This window comes from Coenobita brevimanus, chromosome 107 (assembly GCF_032717465.1).
Source record: "Coenobita brevimanus isolate Jiangsu-jjx chromosome 107, ASM3271746v2, whole genome shotgun sequence".
NCBI lineage: Eukaryota > Metazoa > Arthropoda > Malacostraca > Decapoda > Coenobitidae > Coenobita > Coenobita brevimanus.
Genome location: NC_137060.1, coordinates 30,070,952 through 30,095,588, shown reverse-complemented (window position 1 = coordinate 30,095,588; position 24,637 = coordinate 30,070,952). Strand labels below are relative to the sequence as shown.

At 40.5% G+C, this 24,637-nt stretch overlaps 1 protein-coding gene across 1 annotated transcript in view; it reads right to left on the bottom strand.

Annotated features, from left to right (window-relative positions):
- Positions 1 to 437: 437 nt before the first annotated feature.
- Positions 438 to 24,637, bottom strand: part of mim (missing-in-metastasis) — a 269,495-nt gene continuing 245,295 nt past the window's right edge. The window contains exons 12-18 of the mRNA XM_080285541.1: positions 18,401 to 18,522; positions 16,320 to 16,442; positions 14,247 to 14,448; positions 12,546 to 12,725; positions 8,279 to 8,389; positions 920 to 1,926; positions 438 to 889 (exon numbers count right to left, since the gene is read on the bottom strand). Coding sequence (XP_080141667.1) covers positions 461 to 889; positions 920 to 1,926; positions 8,279 to 8,389; positions 12,546 to 12,725; positions 14,247 to 14,448; positions 16,320 to 16,442; positions 18,401 to 18,522 — 2,174 coding nt within the window. The 3' untranslated portion in view covers positions 438 to 460. The remainder of the gene's footprint in view (positions 890 to 919; positions 1,927 to 8,278; positions 8,390 to 12,545; positions 12,726 to 14,246; positions 14,449 to 16,319; positions 16,443 to 18,400; positions 18,523 to 24,637) is intronic.

Genomic DNA, 24,637 nt, shown 5'->3' with positions numbered 1-24,637 from the left:
TCTAGTTAGTGTTCAAATACATGATCTTCATTCAGTACGTGTGGTATCAAAAGGATAAACTAAAGTAAGACCTCTATACTGTGAGCTGGTTAATGCACTGCCTTAGGTATTTTACACCTAACAACTCCCTCTGAACATGAGATTCAGTGTGTCATAAACTTCATTTGCATTGTATAATGCAAGGAGGTTGAACAGACACAGATTCTTACAACATTTACACCTACAAATACATCCTTCCAGTACAAATCAACTACCATTTTCCTTCACAAACATCAAAAAAATTCCTCCAAAACTAGTGGAGAACCTCAAATGGATCCAACTTTACTGTAGTTCAAATATGCACCTGCAAATGATTAAAAATTGCTAGCTTACTGGGCACCACACGCATGGAATCCAGAGCCTCCTGACTCCTCTCATACTCCAGCTTCTCAAATTTCTTCACCAACCATGCCACTTTAAGTCAAGAAACACGAGGAGCAGAGCGATCGGCCACATGCTTGGTTTTCCGCAGGGTTGTCCCTCGTTTTATTTGGTCGAGGAGGGATTCCCTGAGAGCAGATGCATCACCAGTGCTCCTCTTATCACTTCCCAGCGTTTTGCTTGCTATCCACTGTCGCACTTTTGAGGCCTTTTCACTAGCCCCTGAACCTGAGCGATGAAGCTGATTGGCCACTGCACTGCCATTGGGATGTGGCTTAGGACTGGTCTGAGGCCCTGGCGTTGAGTGACTTCTCTTTGTGCGCTGCCTGGGTGAGCCTGGGGAGGAACCTGTCTCACCACCAACCTGCCGCTGAGACAGTTTCTCATTCAAGGATGCGAGGAATGCTTGCTGATTTGGATCCTTGGGCACTGTTACTCCTGGTTGCTGAATGCTGCTGCTTTGCCTATCCTCATTAGCTAGTGGCTGTTGATGTATTACCTGTTTTTCTTGCTGCTGAGAGTAATTGTGTTGTGTGAAGGTAGTGTGCTGCTGTTGGATTAACTGCTGGTAATGCATGTGTTGTTGCTGCTGCTGCTGTGGTTTGGTTATCACTATATGATCCTGCTTATTTGATGTGAGGACAACCTGATGTTTTGTGGGGGACTCTTGAGGACTCTCCATAATCTTCCCCTCCTGAACAGAGCCCAGTCGTGACCTGCTCATACGTGGAGACTGGCTGCCTTCCCGTGTCTTGGCTGGGTAGGGTCTCTGTTGGTGCTTCAGCTGTGGTGTTTGTTGAGCAAACTGGACAGACAGTTTGGCATTCAGGGTGGTAATTAGTGAAGCCCTAGCATCCTCTAAAGATACCCTGCGTTCTTCTAGCAACTGAACAGCCTTGTAAGCAGGCTGGTTGCACCTTAGTGACTGGGAACGTCTATGGGTGACTGGAGACTGTGGCTGATGATGGCTTTCCTGAAGGGTCTTAACTGTATCACTAACAGTCATGGAGCGCTGCTGAAGACACTTATCCTGTATGGGTGCTGGGGGTCCAAGAGGGTCACTGAAGAACCTAATGCCCTCTGGTGTGGTCAGGTCAGGATCTGGGGTGAGCTGACTGGCCTCCTCAGCACCATCTTCAAGGAGGAATGCTGGTGGTGGAGGGAGATTCTCAAGTGATCCAACTGGAGTGCTGGACTCACTATCAGTTCGCTGAAGGGGACTGCCATTGCTGCTACTGCCCTGACTTGGACTCCCACTCCCTACTGTGTTGATGCTCCCATTGATACTGACACTGCTGCTAAGAGTGCTTGTAGATGCAGTCAGGTGTGTTGGGGAGTTGTTCAGGCTGGTGCTTGATGATGACTGGTTGAGATTTGTGAGGGAGCAAATAGAGGGGACGGGTGATGGGATAGTTGAGATGGATGGTGTACGTCGTACAGGGGGTGGAGGTTTCTGTCCGTGGGAGCCAGAGCGGCGAAGGGTTCCACCTTGAGGGGACGACACACCTAAAACATTAAGGGAATACATTTAAACAAAAGAGTAATAAACCAGACATATTCTTCATTGAAAATCACATTAGAAAAATCTATCTATCTACAGCTAAATACCTAAGATATCTTATTCCTAGAAAGGGTGGCCCCGGACAAATCATCTTAATGTCACAAAGTCTTTTACCAAGAGCCTGCCTTCTCTCCAACTCACACCACCCTCATTCATATACTTCTCCACCCCCATCCATCCTTTTTATTCTCAATATCCCCCTCCCAGTCTCCCTCTCCCCCTCCTTCTCATCATATACACTTTCCTATGCAACCTCTCATTCTTCACTCTCTTCACATGATCAAACCATCCAAGGGTTCTTTTCCTAACACGTTCCAGCACATCCACATCAACACCATAACTCCTCCAAAGTTTCTTACTTGTCTGCCCCTCCAAGAAACATAACATATTCCTCTCAAATTATTCATTTCCATTCCTTTCTCTCTTGACTTATGCTCTTCCAGCAAAATCAAAGCTTCACTGCCATACTTTACAGTGTAGATCACAAGACTGTAATGCAGTGACTTCATAACTTCTTTGCTCCCTTTCCTATTCCTTATTGTTGCCCTCCATGTAAATGACACCTTCCTTTCCTGTTGTACACCAGGCACCAGAATTTGGTTATATGGTTACCACCCAGCATAGTAAATGGTTTCCTGGTGTACAGGAAACCATTTGGCTTGTCACTCAGTGTAGAGTCACCCACAGGCAGGAGGAAGAGGAAAGAATGAAGGAAAGACAGACAGAAGAGGAAGTGTAAAGTCACCAGTAGGTAAAAGGACAAGGAAAGAATGGAGGAAAAAAAGACAGAAAAGGATGGAGGAGAGGAAAAGGCAGACACCCGAAAGCAGCACTACATCGAGTGAGCGGATGGTGAGCGCTCACACCTGTCACTAAATTTTTAACTACAGTACATTATATATGTCCTTAATGCACTATAATTTTAAAGGACCTTGCTAGTTGTCCCAATACTCCCACTAAATTTTAACAAACACTTGACCCTGGCCTCTATACTATCCCACCCTCAAAGTCACTCCTCCTCATGGCCACCTCCTCCTCCTAAAAGCCACATGCATCCCTTCAATGCCACCATCACCCCCTCCCCCTCTAAGCCATCACCTCCAGCATCACCCCAGTCATCTTCAGCTGTTAAATGTCATCCCATTTCAACCAAAATTTTCACAGTGAACTCTTGATATGATGGACATGGTATATAATGGAACTCTCCTTTCATGGACACTTTTAGCATTTCAAAAAGATGTCTAATATTACAGAATAACTGCTGCTTGGCATCTAACTGCCATTGTTTACAAGCCCTCCTCCAACACTCAACTAAAACACACTTGGCTTGTTCAGTCTGTCCTGCAACCCTGACCTGAATTCATTACTTAACTTCCAAGTGATCATTCTGTACAAATTTCTGTGTTATATATTCTTTCTACTTTGTAGGCCCTTAGGAAAAATGAAAATTTAGTTACCACATTTAAGTGTAAAGGTGGAGGTGATAGAAATATATGACCCAAAGAGTACAAATTATGGTCATAACGACTTTCCTAATTTTTTGTCCATTATTTAGAGTGTTTACTATCTGTATTAAAAGTAAAATTTAGTATACTAAAAAAAATACAAGTGAACCATTTGTTTTCATGACCATGCCCGATCTAAAAGCTGAACATAGACAGTTTGTCAGTACTGCAAACAAACGGGTCGTCGTGTAGCTCAATGTTACAAGAGACTATATGATGAACAAGGACACAGGTGTGATAGTAGACCACCTTCACGATCATTAATATGTACAGCAGATACGTAAATAACCTGAAAACATAGTTCTGCAATACAGATGGTTCGGAGGCACCTGACAGTTTTACGAGGATGGATTTACAGTTACTTGATTATGGCAGCTATACCCTTGTACTATCAAATACCTCATATGTTACTAATGTGTTTCAAAATATAACAACTTTTTCCATACAATCACTAATGTTTATTGGAAGATATTGGCAAATTAGTTTTATGAGTTGCAATAGAACTTTAATGGGCAAATTATCTGTATACTGTATTATGGTGGAATTAATAGCAAATAAGTAGTTCAAATAAGCTGAAATGTGCCAATAACTGTCTGTACTAAAAAACTAGGATAGAAAATATAATATTACAAAACATATATTAATCACTACTCAGTCCTTACCAAAGTACAGGTATGCAATACCTATTTTGATACTGCAAAATCTTAGTTTCCTTGACTGGTGTATCAGCTATGTAATTAAAAACACCCTTTTCCTAATTACATCTATCATCATCTCTTGTCAGAAGCCACCCCTGTTTATGATACCAGTTGGAGTTATAGTCATGTAGGTCTGCACCTGCAAGAGGGGACTCAAGATTCTTCCATCACATCAAACCTTCAGGAGTTCAGGTTGGTCATCTGCTTCTAACCCCTTAAATTTGATTATGCATTTTTGAGCTTATTTTTGTTACCTTCAAATGACTTGATTCAGCATAAGGGAGGGCTCCTAGTAGTGGAGGGGTAAATGAAGGCTATATGAAACTCCCATGTTCCAAAAGTTTCTCCTAAACTGAATAAAAGTGTCTGGAGCTAGCAAGAACAAAACATGACATCATTGGACTGAAGGGTTTAAATGCTTGCCACAAGTTCTTACAACTCAAAGAGGGTAATATGGGACCAACTCATACCATTTTGCCCTCCCTAATTAAGCAATATACAGTAGTCATTACATTATGGATCTCCACAATTTGCCTTCAGCACCATATCTACACCAGGAAATTAATTAAACTTTTGATCTAATGCACCATTCTTTGTCACTAGTCATTTGAGTATCAGTCAATATTTACTTCTGCATACAGTACTCTTAACACCCACATGAATGACACCTAGAAATGTGTTACTGTATTATTAAATGGTAACTATTTTTTCTTCATAAATCATCCATCTAGTTGCAGCTGATTAACATACCATAAAAATTTACCCACTGCAGACACAAAATACTAATCCATTCATTCATTCATTCACTCACTCATTCATCATCTAATCATCTATGAGATAAACATATAGACTGATACAGACAGAGAGAAAAACTTAGACATAAAGATAGAGTGAGTCAAATTCTTTGTACTTAAGTGGGAAGTGATGGTTTATGACTAGGGTGGCTAATCATGCCGAAAGAGAGACAGACTTAAAAACTAATGGATGGACAGGCAGACAAATATATAAAAATAAATACAGGAACAGATGGATGGGGAAATAATTGGATAAATTAAGACAAAAGATTTGGAGAAAGCATATGACAGGGTGGATGGACAAGGATTGTGGAAAGTATTAAGAATATATGGAGTAGATGGGAAGTTGTTGAATGCTCTGAAGAGTATGTATGATGGTGCTAAGGCTGCAATGTGTGTGGATGGTGAACTAAATGAATTTTTCTCTATGAAGGTTGGGTTGAAACGGATGTGTCATGTCTCCATGGTTGTTCAATTTGTACATGGATGGGGTAATAAAAGAGGTACAAGGTAGGGTAGTGGATGTTGGAGTGGCCCTGGTGAGAGAGGATAGTGTTTGGAAACTCCCTGTACTGTTGTTTGAGGATACTGTGTTGTTGAGTGAAGACGAAGGGGAGCTGCAAGGCTTGGTGGATGAGTTTGGGAGAGTGTGTAAGAAACGGAATCTAAAGGTGAATGTAGGGAAGAGTAAAGTGATGGTCTTTGAGAGAGGTGAAGTCAGTGAATGTACAGCGAGGTTGGATGGTGAGGAATTGGAAAATGTGAGTACGTTTAAGTACTTGGGTAGTGTGATGAGTAAGGATGGAGGTTTGGAAGGTGAAGTGGTTGAAAGGGTACAGCAGGGAAGAAAGGTTGCTGGTTCTTTGAAAGCAGTGATAAGAAACAGGGACGTCAGCATGGAAGTGAAAAAGTTACTACATGACAGTATTGTGATACCAACTCTATTGTATGGAAGTGAAGCTTGGACGTTGTTGGAAAGACACAAGTCAAGAGTGAGAGCAGTGGAAATGAGTTATTTAAGTGGAGCCTGTGGAGTCACATGGAGAGACAGGCTGATGAATGAGGATATAAAGGAGCGTTGTGGTGTGGATGTGGATGTGATAGGAAGTGTTATGAGGAACACACTGAGGTGGTTTGCCCATGTGGAGAGGATGGAGGGTGAAAGACTGATAAAGAGAGTGTATGTAAGTGAGGTGGAGGGGGGAAGAGGGAGGGGGAGGCCGAGGATGAGATGGAGGGATGGGGTGGAGAGGTATATGAGAGAGGGGGGTGTGAGTTGGGAGCAGGACAGTGAAATGGCGGGGGACAGGGCGACATGGAGGCGTATTATTTGTGGCCACCCCAAACGGGATTGAGAAGCTGGCAATAGATAGATAGATAGATAGAAGACAAAAGAACTGATGGACTGACGGACTCGGAATTTCAGTACTGCACATCAACTCTTTATTTTTTTTTTTTTTTTAATCAATACAACCTTTACTCCATCTTGTATAACTGCCTAAAACTGTCATCTCTCCATCTTGACTGCTGAGTTGTAACAAGAGACTAACACTAGATTGTGATCCTAATTACACGCAAACACTATGAAACGGATGCAGAGCTGAAGTATTACCTTATGCTGCCATTTAGTTACATGAAATAAGCTGCAAAAGGACAAAAGTCTCTACCATGTCATCTCTTTCACAGACTTTGACCTGGGTATCACAGCATACAGCTTCCAGGTTCAATAACCAATGACACTGGTGTTGCTTAAATTCATATAAACTGTTCTTGAGGGAAAAGTTTTCATCCATTAACATCCATCATCCAATCCTATGTTGCCCCATGAGAAGTGTAGGGGCATGGGGCTAAGCAATTTGGGCCAGACATTTAAGATGAAAGCAACCAGCCTCACTCATCCCTGAATGGCATTATGTGAGCAATAAATCTCAACCATCCCTTGGATGTAAACCTACACCAGCTCAATCTGACTGAAGTGCCTTAACTACCCATTAAACCACCAGATGCCATAATTTGGTTATATGGTTACCACCCAGCGTGGTAAATGGCTTCCTGGTGAACAGGAAACCGCTTGGCTTGACACTCAGTGTAGTCACCCATAGGCAGAAGGAAGAGGAAAGAATGAAGGAAAGAAAGAAGATGGAGTGTAATGTCACCCACAGGCAGAAGGACGAGGAAAGAATGAAGGAAAGAAAGACAGAAGAGGAAGGAAAGAAGGAACAGAGGAAAGGGCAGACATCCAAAGCAGCACTACATCGAGTGAGTGGATGGTGAGTGCCTCAAGTACAGTAATTTTCCATCATGTTCATACCAGTAATGGCAGAAAATATGATGCACAAATTGCAACAACTGAGAACTCCCCTTCCCTCTCAGAGTCAAGAGACAAACTCCAGAGGCTGCTGGCTCAGCTGTCATGCTCTGTGAGATATGTTTCAATTTACATTTCTTCTCAAGAACTGGCTCTTGTATAAAAAAATATAAAACCTCCACCAGAAAGCTCATGAAATTCTTCCTATTAAACAAATTTCAACAGGTTTCTAAACAGAGTTGACTGTAGGCAGTTTCAATCTACACAACTGAGAATTTATCTACATAATAATTTTCTTTATCACAGTGCAGAACACCACTCAACAGTCATCTCTTTTTAATAGTTTTTCAGTTTGTAACACAGAGCAAAGATCTGGGATGCCTGTGGTGTATGATGCATGCTAATAAGAACAGATCTTGGGGGGTGAAATTAGTCTAGACTGAATATATTCACCATATGCTGCCACAGTGTCTGTACAATTACCTCACAAAATAATTATGGGGTAAATGTGAAAGGGTTACAGTGGATGAAATGCATCCAAGTGGGAGACATGGCAAAGTAAGATAAGGATAGGTACAGACAGACAGACACACTCAAATAAGAAATAGCTTGACAGACAGACATAAAGATATACAAAAACAGACTGACAGCCACTCATATTCAGTGCATGGATGGAAAAAAAGTTGAATAACAGAACATAAACAAACAGGTGAACTGAGAAATGATAAATGGTAGCAAATCGTCTCATACTACCCCTTTTGGGTTTTGGGGTCTAGTTCAATGGTACAGTAATCCAGTGCTTTTAAGGGATGATGACCAGCCTACTCCCATTGATGGTATTACTGTACATGACCACAAATCTCCAATCACCTCTTGGTATCAACAGATGAACAAGACTAGACTGTAACTCCAACTGGAACTTTCCAACCACTAGACTACCATGCAAGCTTAAATTCTTAATAATTCAGTTTTCTTAATACAACAAGTGCTACCTGAGTGGGAGATATGGCGACGCAGGACGAGACGACCAGGCAGGAGTGAAGGGAGGGAGTGGGGCAGGTCAGAGTACCGCCGTAGTGTGCAGTACTTGCTCGCCTCTAACTCTAAATGTAGTAAACAAAACAATGCATGCTGATAGAATGCTTCAGAGTGGGTGCAGATAACAAGTGAGGCTTTTCAGGTGCAAAATACTGGAGGTTAATGGAACTTTATCACCCAAGAAAAAATACTTCACCCACTCAGCCCTTGGGGATTCTTTCTGAATTGAATAAAACTGTTTGGTGTTAGCCAGAATAAATCTTAAACATTTCCTATGGCTAAATGGGTTAATTGAGACAGTTTCTAACCCTTTCAGCCTCAGAACTGAATGAACTGCCTGATATTACCTTGAACAGAATATACAGTATATTATGGCCTTGGACTGAGAGGATTAAGAAAATAAAGAAGCTTTCAGTTGCAAAATACTGTAGGTTAATGGCAACTCATACCACCCGGGAAAATAATACTCATCAGTAACAATAAACAAATCATCAAAAATAAACCAGTAAGATATGCAATACAGGTATCCCACACTTAACTATCAGAGTATGTTGCTGAAAAAATCAACAATTGGGTGAACAACCATTAAACTAATACAGTAATTATAGCACCAATTAGATTACAAATGGTTTCTGAGATTCTTAAGTCCAATCAACGACACTTATCAAACTTGAAGCATGACACCACCACAACAGATGTACAGTACAAATTCATTTTTGCCTAAAAAATATAGACATTATAATTACTAGGAGATTCAAGATCTCTTCATGCAAGTTCTTTCAGTGTTATTTCACACAAATTAAAGCACCAGAAAAAAAAAAAAAAATTAAGTGATCAGAAAATAATTGAAAATATGAACTGGTAATTGTTAAATTCAACAATTCAATAAATTAGTGAGAAAACGTGCAAATCAGGTGAGATAATTGAAGTGAACCAATTGTAACTTCACATTAATCATTAAGCGAGGGCTACCTGTTATGAAAGGCAAATAATAAAACAAGCAGAAAATACTGAGTAAAATAAATATATCTGCATGATGTAAGATATACTCTGAATAAAGATGAACAATAACTTACATCCACAATAGCACATGCACAGACAAAAATCATACTTATCAAGAAACAGGGATGGGAACCCTCAAAAGACAAACTGGGAGAAAAACACTAAGCATCAATACAACAAAAACAACAAACACTACACAAAGAAGCTATGACAATCCACAAAATTATACAGTATAATACAATAAGTCCTGGTTATGTGTTGCAGCTGCATGTCCTTCTCTGTATGTTCATTCCCCAAATCTGAAATGTTTGGAATTAAGAGGCTTTGGAAAACTGAATTTTCGAAAGACTGGGACCGTCTATCATCCATCAGTTATATGTTTAGAAACCCATCTGATTGGTATTCCCTTCTTAAATTGCTGATTTATTCTCAGCTTTATACCCCACAATCATGGTTTTGCCATTTCAGATGTGAAAAATTGGCAATAAACAAATTTTTTGCCCACAAAGACAGAATTGTCTTAAAAAAAAAAAAAAAAACTATGAAGTCAATCATGGTTAAGTAAGTCCAGCTTGAGATGGGTTGGGTTACTGTAAACTACTGTGGCACTTTTTCAAAATATCAACGACCCTGGAAGCTACACCAAGAGTTTTTTCTGGTAGTTTTTTTTTTTTTTTCTCGTTAAACTCTTTCAAAATTCTTTTGGAAAGCTCGTACTTTTGAAAATCTACAATTTGGGTTTGGGGGATTGTACCGTATATTGCAAAAAGGATGCCAAATGCAAAGACTGCCTATTGAAGTTACACCACTACCTATTGCCTTAACAGTTTCTCCTAGTTTTCAGTAATGATTGTATGAAAATGGCTGTGGTACTTTGAAGTACATCTCTGACACACAACAAGGACTTAGTGTACTATACCAGTATACCACAGCAGCAGTAAAACGCACCAACAGAATACAATACAATACAGTGGGCTTGACTTACCCAAATCTAACTTATCATACACGATATGTGCATACTGTGATTCATGGATAAGGTATCAAATACCATAAATGTAGTTGCAGTAGTAATATTAGAAGTAGCTGAAGCCCCAGTTTCATCTGAAATGTGAACCCAATTGATTGTAGGCTGAAGATGTCCTCCTCCAACAGCTCACAATCCTTCTTTTGGAGGATGGGGCACCAGTATAACTGGGTGATGAAGCTACCCAGATTGTACAAACATCCCTCAGCTACTACTATCCATCCATCATCTAATCCTACGTTGCCCCATGAGGAGCTATGCTGGGTGGTTACCATATAACCAAATTTTGGCTCCTGGTGGTTTAGTGGGTAATAAAGATGCTCCAATTGGATTGAGCCGGTGAAGGTTTATATCCAAGGGATGGTTGGGATTTATTGCTAACGTAATGCCACTCAGGGATGAATGAGACTGGTCACTCTCATCTTAAATGCCAGGACCAACTTTCCTAGCCCAAGGCTCCTACGCTCCTCATGGGGCAACGTAGGATTAGATGATGGATGGATAGTAGTAGCTGTGGGATGTTTGTACAACATACAGTAACTGGGTAGCTTCATCACCCAGTTATACCAGTGGCATCACATGAAGTTGTCCCTCTCCAGCACAAACAAATAAACATGTATAAGTTATACTGAGTTCACTTTGAACTTGGCCAAAAACTGCCACATTCTGTTCTACTGCCAGCTTTATAGTGTGTGTGTGTGTGTGTGTGTGTGTGTGTGTGTGTGTAATTCACCGGGTCGGTCAGGATCACTTGATGGTCGTGATCGTCAGCATTTTACCCTACCGGAAGGGAGCTGAGAGCTCATATAGTCCGATCTAAGGGCAAGGCTGTGACCTTCACACACCCACACACCCGTCCCCTTGCTCAAGGGGGACAGTAACCACCCACTTCTTCAGTGAAACTTTTCGCAACCTGAGCGAGGCGCGAACTCCCGTCCACCAGTTGGCAAGCGAGAACGTTACCACTGCGCCAGCGAGTGGTGTGTGTGTGTGTGTGTGTGTGTGTGTGTGTGTGTGTGTGTTTGTGTGTGTGTGTGTGTGTGTGTATATTCAACTCTGGGCAACAGCTTCAGGGCCTATCTCAAGGCCCAGTAGTTCTCCTTCACACCTCCACTTGGTGTTATGGTGTTAGTCTCAACAACATTTATATAAAAATTATGTAGTGCCAGAGTTTTGCCTGAATCTGCCATTCAGCTACAACATGTAGTGTGCAAAATGACAAACACTCTGTCGAGTTAAGAGGGACGACATTTGACATTCCCAGATTCATAGGACTGCCACTTTTAGACCCCTTAATAAGATCTTTCAAACACAGCCTCATACCCCGAGGATGCATTTCAATACCAAATGGTATTTTTTTGGTAAGCTTGGATTACACAACGACAGTTAAGCAATAGCAGAGACACTGTTATGATCCCATGTCAAACCATATACAAACTTACCCTGACAAAGAAGCTTTCATATTCTGTGAACTCTTTCCATCTAATAAACTTTTCTTTGACTCTCTAAGCTGAGATAGTAACAACATAATTATGTAATTTAACTGATGTGATTTAGCACCCTCCATGATGTTAAACTTGTGCCCAAATGACATAACAGACACTGTTAAATCTGGATGGCAGATTGAACTTCACAAACATTGCTGCCGACTGACACTCGATTTCCACATCCACTAAAAATGCCAGACTTACATGAGTAGGAAAAATAACTGTGTTACTTTTTCCTCTTATGTGCTTTCCACTTCCTTATTTTCTAGATCCTACCTCAACCTATATTCAAACAGAAAAGAGATCAGAATGATGACTGATGACTGGGGAGGAGGAGGTGGACTGATGATTGATGACGAAGACGATGATGATGATGACAATGATGATGATGATGATGGTAATGACCACAAAAGTGACAGTGACTATCATGATAATGACAAGAATGCTTGCGTCGGCTATCTGCAGGTGGGTGCTGCAAAATTTTGCCAATGACTATATGAAGTCAGACCAGAAGTTCCCTCCTGTTAAGTAGGTGATATGTGGATAAAATTTAGTATTCTGTGGATAAAGCAAGCCCAATGTACCATACAACATACTCAGCAAAGCTCTTGAACACAAATAAAATACATACCAAAGAAGCAGTAAATGCACCAGAACAATACAATACACACATCAATCAACAGTTCTTAAATACAAATACGCTCCTACCATCTGGCGTGCACTCTGCAGCAAGATTTGGCTGTGACCCATTACCACTGCATCCTAGGGCAAAGCTATTTCGATCCCCTTCCACTCCATCACCCCCACCTCGGATATGGACAAAGCTTCCACTGCTGCCGAGGGTCCCACAAAGTTCAGCCATGTTGCTGTACACTGGTTGTGGCACAACTGCAAAACAAAATCATCATCACTGTCATCATCACCACCACCATCATCATCATCACACATTTTCCTCTTAACCCATTCAGTCCTATGAAGCATTTTTCACATTTACCTGCCATCTCCAGGCAGCTTTAGTTAGCACTGGAGAGATTTACTGAACTGGAGACAGAAGAGCCTTATTTACCCCTTCATTACCTGAGATCCTTCCAATGCTGAATAAAATAATTTGGGGTACCATGATCATACATCACTGGATTGAAAGTGTTAATAAATGTAAGGAAAAGGCTGAGAATTATGAACAGGAAAGCATAAAAGTAAGCTTATCAACAAACTACTTGGTGAAATAGGTTATAATATATGTCTATTCACTCTAAATCAACCCTTCAAAATTCTCAGCTCTACCTCTCTGGCAATGATCTGCATACACATACAGTTTATTCTAATAAAATTCATGCAACAGCAAATTAAAATGATGAAATACACATTTCAAGCTTGGCAGCAGATGGATGGCTACCAGTGTCTCTCTGAAGTGTATAATGTATGGCTTCAAGTGCAGTAACTAGCTAAAAACAAAATCATCATTCTCAGACACTGAACTTGGCTGCAGGTGCACAGCAAAAGTTAAAGTCAAGATCCCCACCATCCATCCATCATCCAATCTTAACTTGTCCCATGAAGAGCATAAGAGCCCGGGGCTAGGCATGTTGGTCCCGGTATTTAAGATGAGAGTGACCAGCCTCACTCATCCCTGAGTGGCATTAGCCACATGAGCAATGACCCCAACCACCCCTGGGATATAAACCTTCACCGGCTCAACCCGACTGAAGTGCTGCAATTACCCACTAAACCACCAGGTGCCATAATTTGGCTATACGGTTACCACCCAGCAAAGTAAATGGTTTCCTGGTGTACAGGAAACCATTTGGCTTGTTACTCAGTGTTAAGTCACCCATACACAACACAAGAGGAAAGAATGAAGGAAGGAAAGACAAAAGAGGGAGTGTAAAGTCACCCGCAGACAGAAGGACGAGGAAAGAATAAAGTAAAGAAAGACAGAAGAGGAAGGAAGGAAATGAAGGAGGAGATGAAAGGCCAGACACCCGAGAGCAGCACTAAATTGAGTAAGTGGATGACGAGCTCCCCCACCTACCACAACCCTCACATCATTATAAATGTCTCCAACTTCTTTTTGCTGCTTTATGGCAAGCTGGCTTCAGTACTGGGCAAATGTCCGTTAAGCACTCAATTTGTTGCCTAATGTTACCCTGGCTGCTCACTGGTGGGGCCTGAATTCTTAAGTACCAACGTGAGGAAATTGCTCTCCCAGCAGGTATGTGAAGAGGTTGTTAGGTGAGAAAGGTTGACCCATGCATGACTAACACTGCCAATAAAAATATCGAAAGGATGTCATGGATGATTTTATGGAGAAATATACAAGAATAAAGACGACTACCATCTGCTGTCCTGTTGATTTTGTTGCAGCTATATGTGAACTCCCTCCAAAATCTCTCCCTCTTATCAACTCACTCATGTCAGGTGGTGCCTTGTTAAAGTCTGGCACCATGGGGACAACCTTGTTGGCTGCCAGGTGTGGTGTGGCTTTTGGTGTTTGAGGCTGTGGTGGTTGCTGTGGCTGTGGCTGCTGGGTGCGGATGTTAGGTTTCTTCTCTGGCACAGTGGGTCTCTCAAGGGAGGAACAGCGGTTTGGCACAGGTGGCTTGGGTTTGCCCTGACATGGTATGTTACTAATTAGTGGCTGAAGACAAGTGATTTGTAAAAAAGCCTAATTCTGTTTTAAATACAACATGTATTTAAGTTTCATGCTGATTAAAAGGTTCTTATGTGGGAAAAGAGATCTGGATGATGGTGATCATTAAAAAAAAAAAAAAAAAAAAAGTAAAGAATAAGGAGTTTCGTTTTATTAAGTTTTGTTGCTGCTGCCTCAAGCTCATCTGAACCTCAGCCTGTAGTTACCTGTCTCCTGCAGTTTTCCACCCTCTTTTCAGGGATTTTGCTCTACAAAAGATATACAAGGTGTACAAGTAGGTTTGATTCTGTTTTATAAGCGATGAATGATCAGGTATAAATCTGTTTTGTGTGTGAGGAATTAAAAGGCTTGATTCTGTTTCATAAGTGAAGAATAAGAAGGTTTGATTCTGCTAAACAAGTAATGGGTCATGGTGATGCAGTGGCTAAGGTCGTTGTCCACTCATTCCGAGGATCTGGGTTTGAATCTCCACACCAGTGCAGATATTTCTCAACCTCAGATAGACCCTGGACCTACCCGGTATGCTTTCACAGGTAACTGCAAACTTGGCGGGGAATGCATGCCTCCCTCATTAATGCCTTCCATTACAGGCTCTGTCTATGACATCATTGCTATAGGAAGGTTGCCACTGCTGGCATTCAAAACTGCACAGGATGCTCCTTCTTTGAGTGTGTATAGGAACCAACATCTTTCCTCTTCCTGCATGATGCCTTGTGGTTCACAGCTTTAAACATTCATTAAATCTGAATTATTATACAGTATCACAAATAAACAGACACTGACACACTAAGATGACTGTAGACATACTGTACAATGGGTGAAAGACTGTTCATAGAAGTGCAAGTAGTCCTTATTACATGTCAGGGTCTTGGTCCACAGCACAGTACATGCATCTCATTTTTTTTTTTTTTTTTTTTTTTTCAAACAAATATTTCATCAAATTTGGGAAACTGTCAAATCAGCTTTAGAGTAAAAACTGAACATTAATACACAGAACATTAACATACAACTCTAACGTACGGAAGTGAAGCTTGGACGTTGTTGGAAGGACACAAGTCAAGAGTGAGAGCAGTGGAAATGAGTAATTTAAGAGCAGCCTGTGGAGTCACATGGAGAGACAGGCTGACGAATGAGGATATAAAGAAGCGTTGTGGTGTTGATGTGGATGTGATAGGAAGCGTTATGAGGAACACACTGAGGTGGTTTGGCCATGTGGAGAGGATGGAGGGTGAAAGACTGATGAAGAGAGTGTATGTAAGTGAGGTGGAGGGGGGAAGAGGGAGGGGGAGGCCGAGGATGAGATGGAGGGATGGGGTAGAGAGGTATATGAGAGAGGGGGGTGTGAGTTGGGAGCAGGGCAGTGAAATGGCGGGGGACAGGGCGACTTGGAGGCGATTTGTTTGTGGCCACCCCAAACGGGATTGAGTCATCTGGCAATAGACAGATAGATTATGTAATTCACTGTTGGTTTATTAACAAAAAAAAAAAAAAAGTTAATTATAATAATAATTAGTTGTTTATATGGAGAGCTTACTGTATACAACAGGATAGAAAATGTTAGGATGAGAGATAAAAATTCTGAAATGTATACCAGTATCACCATTCCCAAATGTGACCACCCTAAAACTGCCAGCATATATGCAGAAGAAGACTGTGACTCAGTTAAACTATTATTATGCTTCATGTTGAAACAATCAATTTAAAATTTACCATTTCAATTTCCATTTTTCTTTCAAACCCGATAATCAATATCTACAATATCAACTGGCTGTATAGCAATCAGTCAACTGATATTTGTTGTCATACACCCAAACAAACCATTCACCACTCACAGGTGCAGTAGTAAGGCTCTCCTGGCTGGACGAGGAGAGGTTGTGATGGAGGGAGGTGCGGGATGAGCGACGGGAGATGGTTGCAGTGTGACCCACCAGAGGGCTCACACACCCGCTTTCAACCTGGTCAGTGATGACAGCCAATCAGGATTGTGGAGAAATGACTTACATTATCATCATCATCATCATCATCATCACCATCATGACTTTCTGTCCAATTAAAAGACAAGTTAAAGAAGGATCTAAACATGGCAAGAGAAAGTATGAGAGCTACATTATTTAATTCTAGCATAATTCATTCATTCATTCATTATCTAATCCTGTGTTGCCCCATGAGGAGTGTAGGAGCCCAGGGCTTGGCAAGTTGGTCCTGACATTTAAGATGTGTGACCAACCTCACTCATCCATGAGTGGCACTGTATGAGCAATAAACCCAAACCACTCCTTGGATGTAAACCTGTGCAGGTTCAGTCTGACCGGAATGCCTTAACCCTCACAAACTCATTCGATGCAACCCGTGTTCAACTGCTTTCGGGTATTGCATGACCCCCATGGGCTTGCCCAGACCTAATGCGCAACACACCCCTCACTCAGCGATGTGCGCAACATCGGAAAATGTTTCCATTCAACTTTCTCCCTAGCCCTTATTTATAATTGCATTGTTACGAAATTGCTACATGTTGTAAATTACTAAATGATCTTTCTAATGAAAAAAATAAATAAATAAAATAAAATAAAAATAAAAATAATCATATTTTAACATTCGCTCATTTATTCAATGCTGGTATCTCACTGATATACTGTACTGTATACACATTTTGCCAATGTTTGTTGAGAGAGTGTTGTAGAGCATTTATTTGCATTGATTTTCATTAAATAATGACACTTCTGGCTCTATTAGAAAGATTTTTATGATTTAAGGAACAGAAATATCTTACGGTCTTTGACCACATCCAGTTGCTCCAGTAGTGGCTGGCTCAACATCGTAAAATGTTTCCCAACATTTCATTCCCCTGTCCTTATTTGTAATGAAATTAGTACATGTTGTAAATAAATAAATGATCTTCCTAATGAAAGAAAATAAATTACCATATTTTTTCGTTCACTTATTTATTCAATGCCAATCTTTTATATACAGTATATAAACATTTTGCCAGTGCTTGCTGAATGCTCTACAACTTTCTCTGAACATGCATTGACAAAATGTTTATATATGTGTGAGAAAGCAGAGTTGAATAAATGAGTGAACAATTAAATATGGTAATTTATTTTCTCTTTTTTCTTTTCGTTCATTACAAAGATCATTTATTCCTTTACAACACATAGCAATTTCATAACAATACAGTTATAAATAAGGGCAGGGGAGAAAACTGAATGACGCAACCGAAAATCTATCTATCTATCTATCTATTGCCAGACGCCTCAATCCCATTTGGGGTGGCCACAAACAAATCGCCTCCAAGTCGCCCTGTCCCCCGCCATTTCACTCCCCTGCTCCCAACTCACACCCCCCTCTCTCATATACCTCTCCACCCCATCTCTCCATCTCATCCTCGGCCTCCCCCTCCCTCTTTCCCCCTCCACCTCACTCACATACACTCTCTTCGTCAGTCTTTCCCGAAAATCGTGGGAAAAAAATACCGCAACCTACATAGCTGGACGCAACCTGGGTAAAAAACAGTGCAAGTGGTTCAATTTCACTTTGATGCAACCTGCATTGTAAAAGTGCAAGAGGTTGGATTTTTTTTTACCAAGCCCTCATGTATGAGAGGGTTATTTACCCATTAAACCACCAGGTGCAATCATTTTCGTTATAAGGTTACTGCCCAGTGTTGTCAATGGTTGCCTGTTGTACAGGAAACCATCTAGTTTGTCTCTCAGTGTAGGCAGAAGGAAGAGGAAAGACTGAAGAAAAGAAAGGCAGAAGAGGAAGGAAGGAATGAAGAGAAGAAATTCTACCAAAAGAATTTTACTAAGCTAAAAAAAAGTTAGAAAAAAGTAATTAACAGGTGCTGGTGATTAGAAAACTGAGCCATGGCAAATTATTCAGATATTTGAAAAGAGAAGCAGGTTCCTCTCACCTCAAGACACACAGGACTACAAGGCTGTGAGCAAATCTGTGGGGAGGCTGGTCCACTGCGTCCCTCTGGTGGCTGGAATGTGTACACAGTCAACGGGGGCCGGTCTCGGCCTTTCTCATAGGCTGTAAATAAATCACAGATTAATGTTTATCAAAGCATCTAAAGAAGCCTTTTTAAATTTTGTATGATATCTTCCTTAATGGGGTTAAGTGCTACAGAATCATACATAAAATATTATGGGTATCTAACTTCTTAAATTTCAGCATTATTTCTGAGAGCAAAGAGATAAAGTGAATTAATACCTACTTCATTGTTTTACTAGGTAAATTTGTACTAACTGGTGGTAGGCAGGGGCACTCACCATCCACTCACATGATGTAGTGCTGCTTTGGGTGTCTGCCCTTTCCTCTCTTCCTTCCTTCCTCTTTTGTCTTTCGTTCCTTCATTCTTTCCTCTTCCTTCTACCTATGGGTGACTCTACACTTAGTGACAAGCCAAATGGTCTCCTGTACACCAGGAAACCATATACTAAGCTGGGTGGTAACCATATAACCGAATTATGGCCCCTGGCAGTTTAGTGGGTAACTAAGGCGCTCCAATCGGATTGAGCCTGTGTAGGTTTATATCCAGAGGATGGTTGGGGTTTGTTGCTCATGTAATGAGCTCAGGGATGAGTGAAGCTAGCCGCTCTCACTTTAAATGCCAGGACCAACCCCGGGTTCCTACGCTCCTTATGGGACGACACAGGATTGCATGATGGATGGATGAATTTCTTTTGTATGTGGTTGTTGCTAAATGACCTTGTGGTTTGGCTCTAGGATGTTCAATCAAGGAATCATTTTGTAAGTGGTGGCTGGACTGCTGTAGGCTGTATTTGCAAACCTTCTTGAGTTTAAACTTTGTGTAAGATTGCTGTTTATTTTTTGTATTCTACAGCTGCCATATACTGTACTTAACAACAAACCAGAGTGAATATTACAGTGAAAGAATACAAGACAAAAATATTCCTGATAACAGTAAATTGCTAAGGACACTTACTTATCCTGCAGACTGGTTAAGAGCCTTGATAAATATGATCCCTCATGTCAAAACAAACTCAAAGCAGAGCAAGTGGGATGAGAAACATCTATCTGGTTTGGCATGTCAAGTTCATACCAGAGGAAAGTGCAATCAAATGCAGTCAATTTTGCTTTATTATACAAAATTCTTATATGTTCCCTTTGAATTTGCCAGTTGTTTTGAGAGTGTTTGACACTAGATAACTGGAGTTCTACTGTACTGTACTGTACACTTTCAACGCATTAAGAGCCTATGTTATACAGCCTGTCAAGAGCACATCTTCAGTCAGCCCACCTCCAGTACAGGAATAACGGCCCTTAATACACCCACATTCTTAGGATGTATGGATTTTGATGAAAACACAAGTAAATGAACATCAAATAATCAAAATATATTACATCCCTAATTCAATACCAAAGTGTGTTCTTGATAAATGCATGCCAAGATAAGTTACTTGTGCTTATCTACTCTTACATTTCAGACTATGGTATTAGGGTGTGCAGAGGATGAGAGAAACACTGAAGTATGAGAATACAGTATGCTGAACATGGCTGCCTGCACCAGTATACTTCAGGAAAGGGAGATTCATCATATTATGCATGAATCAGGGAATCTGTGCTGCCAGCTTTAATATTATTTTGATTTGGAAACTCAGCAGAAAATTAATAAGCGATACCTAGGTCATAGTAGGAGAAGAATGTATTATGGAACAAATTTCTTGTCTCTTACTTGATATCAAGAAATGATGAAGTGAGAAAAAAAGAATGCTTATGCAAAGAAGGAGTGCACAGAAAATAAAAGACTAAGATGGCATTCTACAGCTAAATGAGTACAGTACTGAAGATGGATAGAAAATGAGGCAGTGGGTGTGGTACTTATGGACTAATGCAACTCAATAAATCATCTTCTACTAAAAGCCACAAACTTAGTACAGTATGTTCTAGGATCAAGGGACCACCTAAATACAGTACTGAGAGACCTGGTAGTGGAATGAGGAAGTGGATGCTGCTGTATAATGGAAAAATAAAAATAAAAAACAACGGAAAGGTGGTGACAATGAAAAATATTTGGCTGTGAAGTGTATGTCAGGAAAGAAGTGAGAAGAGGAAAGCTCATAAAAATTTTAACACACAAGTTAAAGAGGCCACAAGACATAAACATTTTGATCAGTCAAACAACTGCTGCATGAATCCAATATATTGCTGGTGAACAGTCTGCTATCAATGCTGAAGGTATGATGATATAATAAAGGCAAGGTGTGAGTTACAAATGCTTAGTGACCATAGAATATGAATTGGACAGGGAGGGCCTTGAGGACCTTCACTCATTGGTTAAGCAGAATTAGGTAAAAAATAAATAAATAAATAAATATATAAAAAGGTTAAAAATGCAATTTGCACAATGAAGATGGCCAAGGAAGCAGGTAGATTTTGGACAGTGGCTGAGATGTTGAAAGTATCTAGCACTGTATTCTAGGTGGCTTTGGAAGCTTCACAGTACCTCTTCTTTAGCTCCTTATTTTGTATATTACACCTTAACATTCTCTTGTATGTTAAGTCAGTACAATGTGGCTAAATAATCAGCTCTCAAAATAGCTTTATGGGAATATGTGTTGTGAGAGATACAGAACTTAAATGAAATATAGCTTATGGTCAGGACTATCCCCAAAGTTACCCCTAATGTCCCTCCAGGCCTTCCCTTAACACCTCAGATTAGCTTTAACTGTGCCAAGTATAAAAAAATACACTGCATTATATCAGTACATTGCACATAGGCTCACCCTTGATCTCCCTGCATGCACTAGAGAACTCTTATAAAGGACTTTGTCAGACCATAAAATAACAATTTTTGAAATACTACTTGTTGAGTGAGAGAGAGAGAGAGAGAGAGAGAGAGACAGACAGACAGACACAGAGACAGACAGACAGACAGACAGACAGACAGACAGACAAACACAGACAGACAGACAGACAGACAGACCATTAATGAGATCCAAATTAATTTCATGTATAGAACTACAGATGACAGGCGGTTTCAAGAAGAGTTTTAGATCAGTTGGAGAGAGTTGCGCTTAATGAACCCTAAAAATACCTTTGAGAGAAGTGACAAAAAAACCCTGGTGATACAGTGGGAGGCTGGAAGGTGATGAAAGGACTGTCAGAATGGTCATGAAATTTTATGATGTTGCTAACTCTTAGTGTGAGCAAGCGGTGAAGTTTATTAACGAATTTTCTGTAAAGGTGGGAGTTTATTAGGGGTCAGTCCTGAGCCCAGTGCTGTTCATTATGGAACTGGAAACTTTGTTACATAAGTGAAGAACTGGAGTGTCTTGGAAAATGTTTTATGATGATGACTTTGTGCTGACCACTGATGGTATGAGGGTAGCAGAGGAAAGGTCAGAGAAGTGGAGTTATGGCATGGAGACCATGGGTCTGAGAATAAATGTGGGCAAAACCAGGTAATGGTTAATAGGGTGGATGGTGGCTCTGTTGTGGTAAGTGGAAAGTGGCCTTGTAGTATATGCAGGAAGAGGGTAAGTAATAATTCTATTCCCTAGGGCAGGTGTACCATGAGTGTACAAGATATGCAGTGGTGTGTAAGGTAGGTTGGAAAATGTGCACTCTGGGTGTGGTATATGCAAGGGGAAGCACATATGTGTCATGAAGATGGACAGATTATACTTAAGTGGTGTTTCCCTGGAATGTATGAAGGAATTCTATAGCATTTTTTTTTTCTTTTATGCAGGGAAGAAGGAACCAAAAGTAACAAGCCTGCAAGATTGTTCCCTCCAAGAAAAAATAACAACAAAACAACAGAGAGCCAAATTCAAGGTCTATTCATTTTGTGATGCCTGGACACTGCATTTGAAAGACTGGAGGTCAAAGGCAGTAGGAAATACAGACAGAGGAAAACAGCTCCAGAGCTGACTTGTTGCACACATGAAGGACTGGGAGTAACAGTTAACTCTTGCATTACAGAGCTGGACAGAAAAGGGATGAGAGTTTGTTGCTTGACAGGCGCTACACGCTTGCCATAGTGGCAAAGAGATGCAACTAGACACTTCAGAAAAGTGCAGTGACCCATGAAAGAGGAACTGCAGAATCATAGTGGCTGGAAGAAGTTGAAAGCACTGTTACCTCTCAAGACAATGAAAGGACTTTCACTTTCCACAAAGGGAAAATTATATGCTACTTATGTAATAAGTGTGATGTATGGCAATGAAACATCGCCAATAATGAATGAGGATATTGAAAAGTTAGAGCACACTATGATGAGGCAATTTTTTAAATCCAAAAGAATGAACTTGAGCCTGTGTCTACAAATGTAATTTCCAAGGATAACTGAAAAAAGAGGAAATCCGCATTCAGGATTTTGTTATTTTGATATGCTTGGACACAACATTTTAAGTACTGGAGATCATAAATAGTGGCAAAGATATAAAAAAAAGGAAGACAGTTCCCAAGTTTATTGGCTGCATTTATGAAGGACAGCATCTGTTAACTAGTACATAAGAGTTAGATACTAAAGGGGCTAAAGTGCATTGCTACAGTGCTGCATGCCTGCTGAAATGGGTGTGGAATGCAAGTGCTGAGTTCAGAAAAACAGCAACCAGAACAGTAATGACAGAAGAGAGTATGGTGAGATGAAAAAATAATAACTCCTTGTGGAACAGGTTGAAGTACACTGTACAATGGGAACATTTAGTAGAAAGTGTAATTGGGACTTCATGCAAATGGGATGGCTGAGATGGTACAGGTGTGTGGAGGAACTGAAAGAGGTAAACTGAGTGAGGATGATTATGAATATGACTGCTGATGGCACAGTGGCAAGGGGCATATCAATGAAGACATGGAGTAAGATCATATATAAAGATCTCAGGTAAATGGGACTAACCAGAGATGGTGAAAAAGATTGAGCAGCCTGGAGAGCAGCCATCAGGTGACCAAGGCTTACTCATGCTAGCATGGCCAAGACCTTTAAAAATGTAAATGTAAAATGTACGCATGCACACATGGATGCACACCAGCATACAAGCATGAACATGCACACACACTTACATATAAATGTACACATACATATGCATACACATTTGTGTACACACACACACACACACACACACACACACACACACACACACACACACACACACACACACACACTTGCTTAATATGCAAATGGCAGCAGAAATTAGCTGAAAAATTATATTTACTGAGTAATCCAGAATTAATTAATAACTGATGATGGGATCTTGGGGGAGGAGTTTTAATACACAAACAGTAGTCTTTGTTGAATAATGGTTCATTTATTGTTTAATCTGTTTATGCTCTGCATTACTCTAGTACACCAAAACCAAAGCAGTCTGGATCATCCTTCATAAAACTTACGCAGCATGCTGCATGGGGCAGGAAGTGTGACAGCTGTGACTGCAATAATAAGGAAAGATTTGGTACCTGAAGTGTTGCTGCTGAGAATAAGAATGGTGGCTGAGAGGTTGTATTTTTTATGGCTCATGATAAAAAGATTCTCTTGCAGACAAAAGTAAGATGAATAAACAGGAAGGATGCACAGTGAGGAAGATGAACAAAGTGGAAGCATAAAAAAGAGGAGTGATGTGCATGCTGTGATCTCAGAATCCCCGCAGCACTCAATGATGATACCTTCACAACTACAAACAAAAATGTTGTATGCTCCTTTCCAAGTGATGTAAGGCTTGACCAACTATTATGCTTATTTAATATCAACCACTTTCTGAAACTGACATCACTTTCCTCTGCATTTTGTTTGAGCTGCAATTATTATACCTGAGTCTCTGCATATTATACAATAGTAGATTCATATTTTGCATGCCCTCCGGCTGAGAGAAACATGTCTAATGCAGCACTAGCAGCCTCTATGGAATCTGTTTTGTGAAGTGACCAACATGTTTTGTATGGTAAAATAGCTATATTACATTCAGTTCACCCCCAGTGATATTCAAAATATCTACATGGTGATGTGGTGCATGTGCACTCTGTTCTTTGAATCCTTCATCCCCACTGCCCAGATGTAAAAGTGTTATGTTTTTATAATTATTATTATTTTTTTTTTTTGGACCAAACACAATTAATCTGGTGCAGCTGCTCAATCAGATCACTACAACATTCATGGAATGTTATTAAAATATACACCAGCTTATGA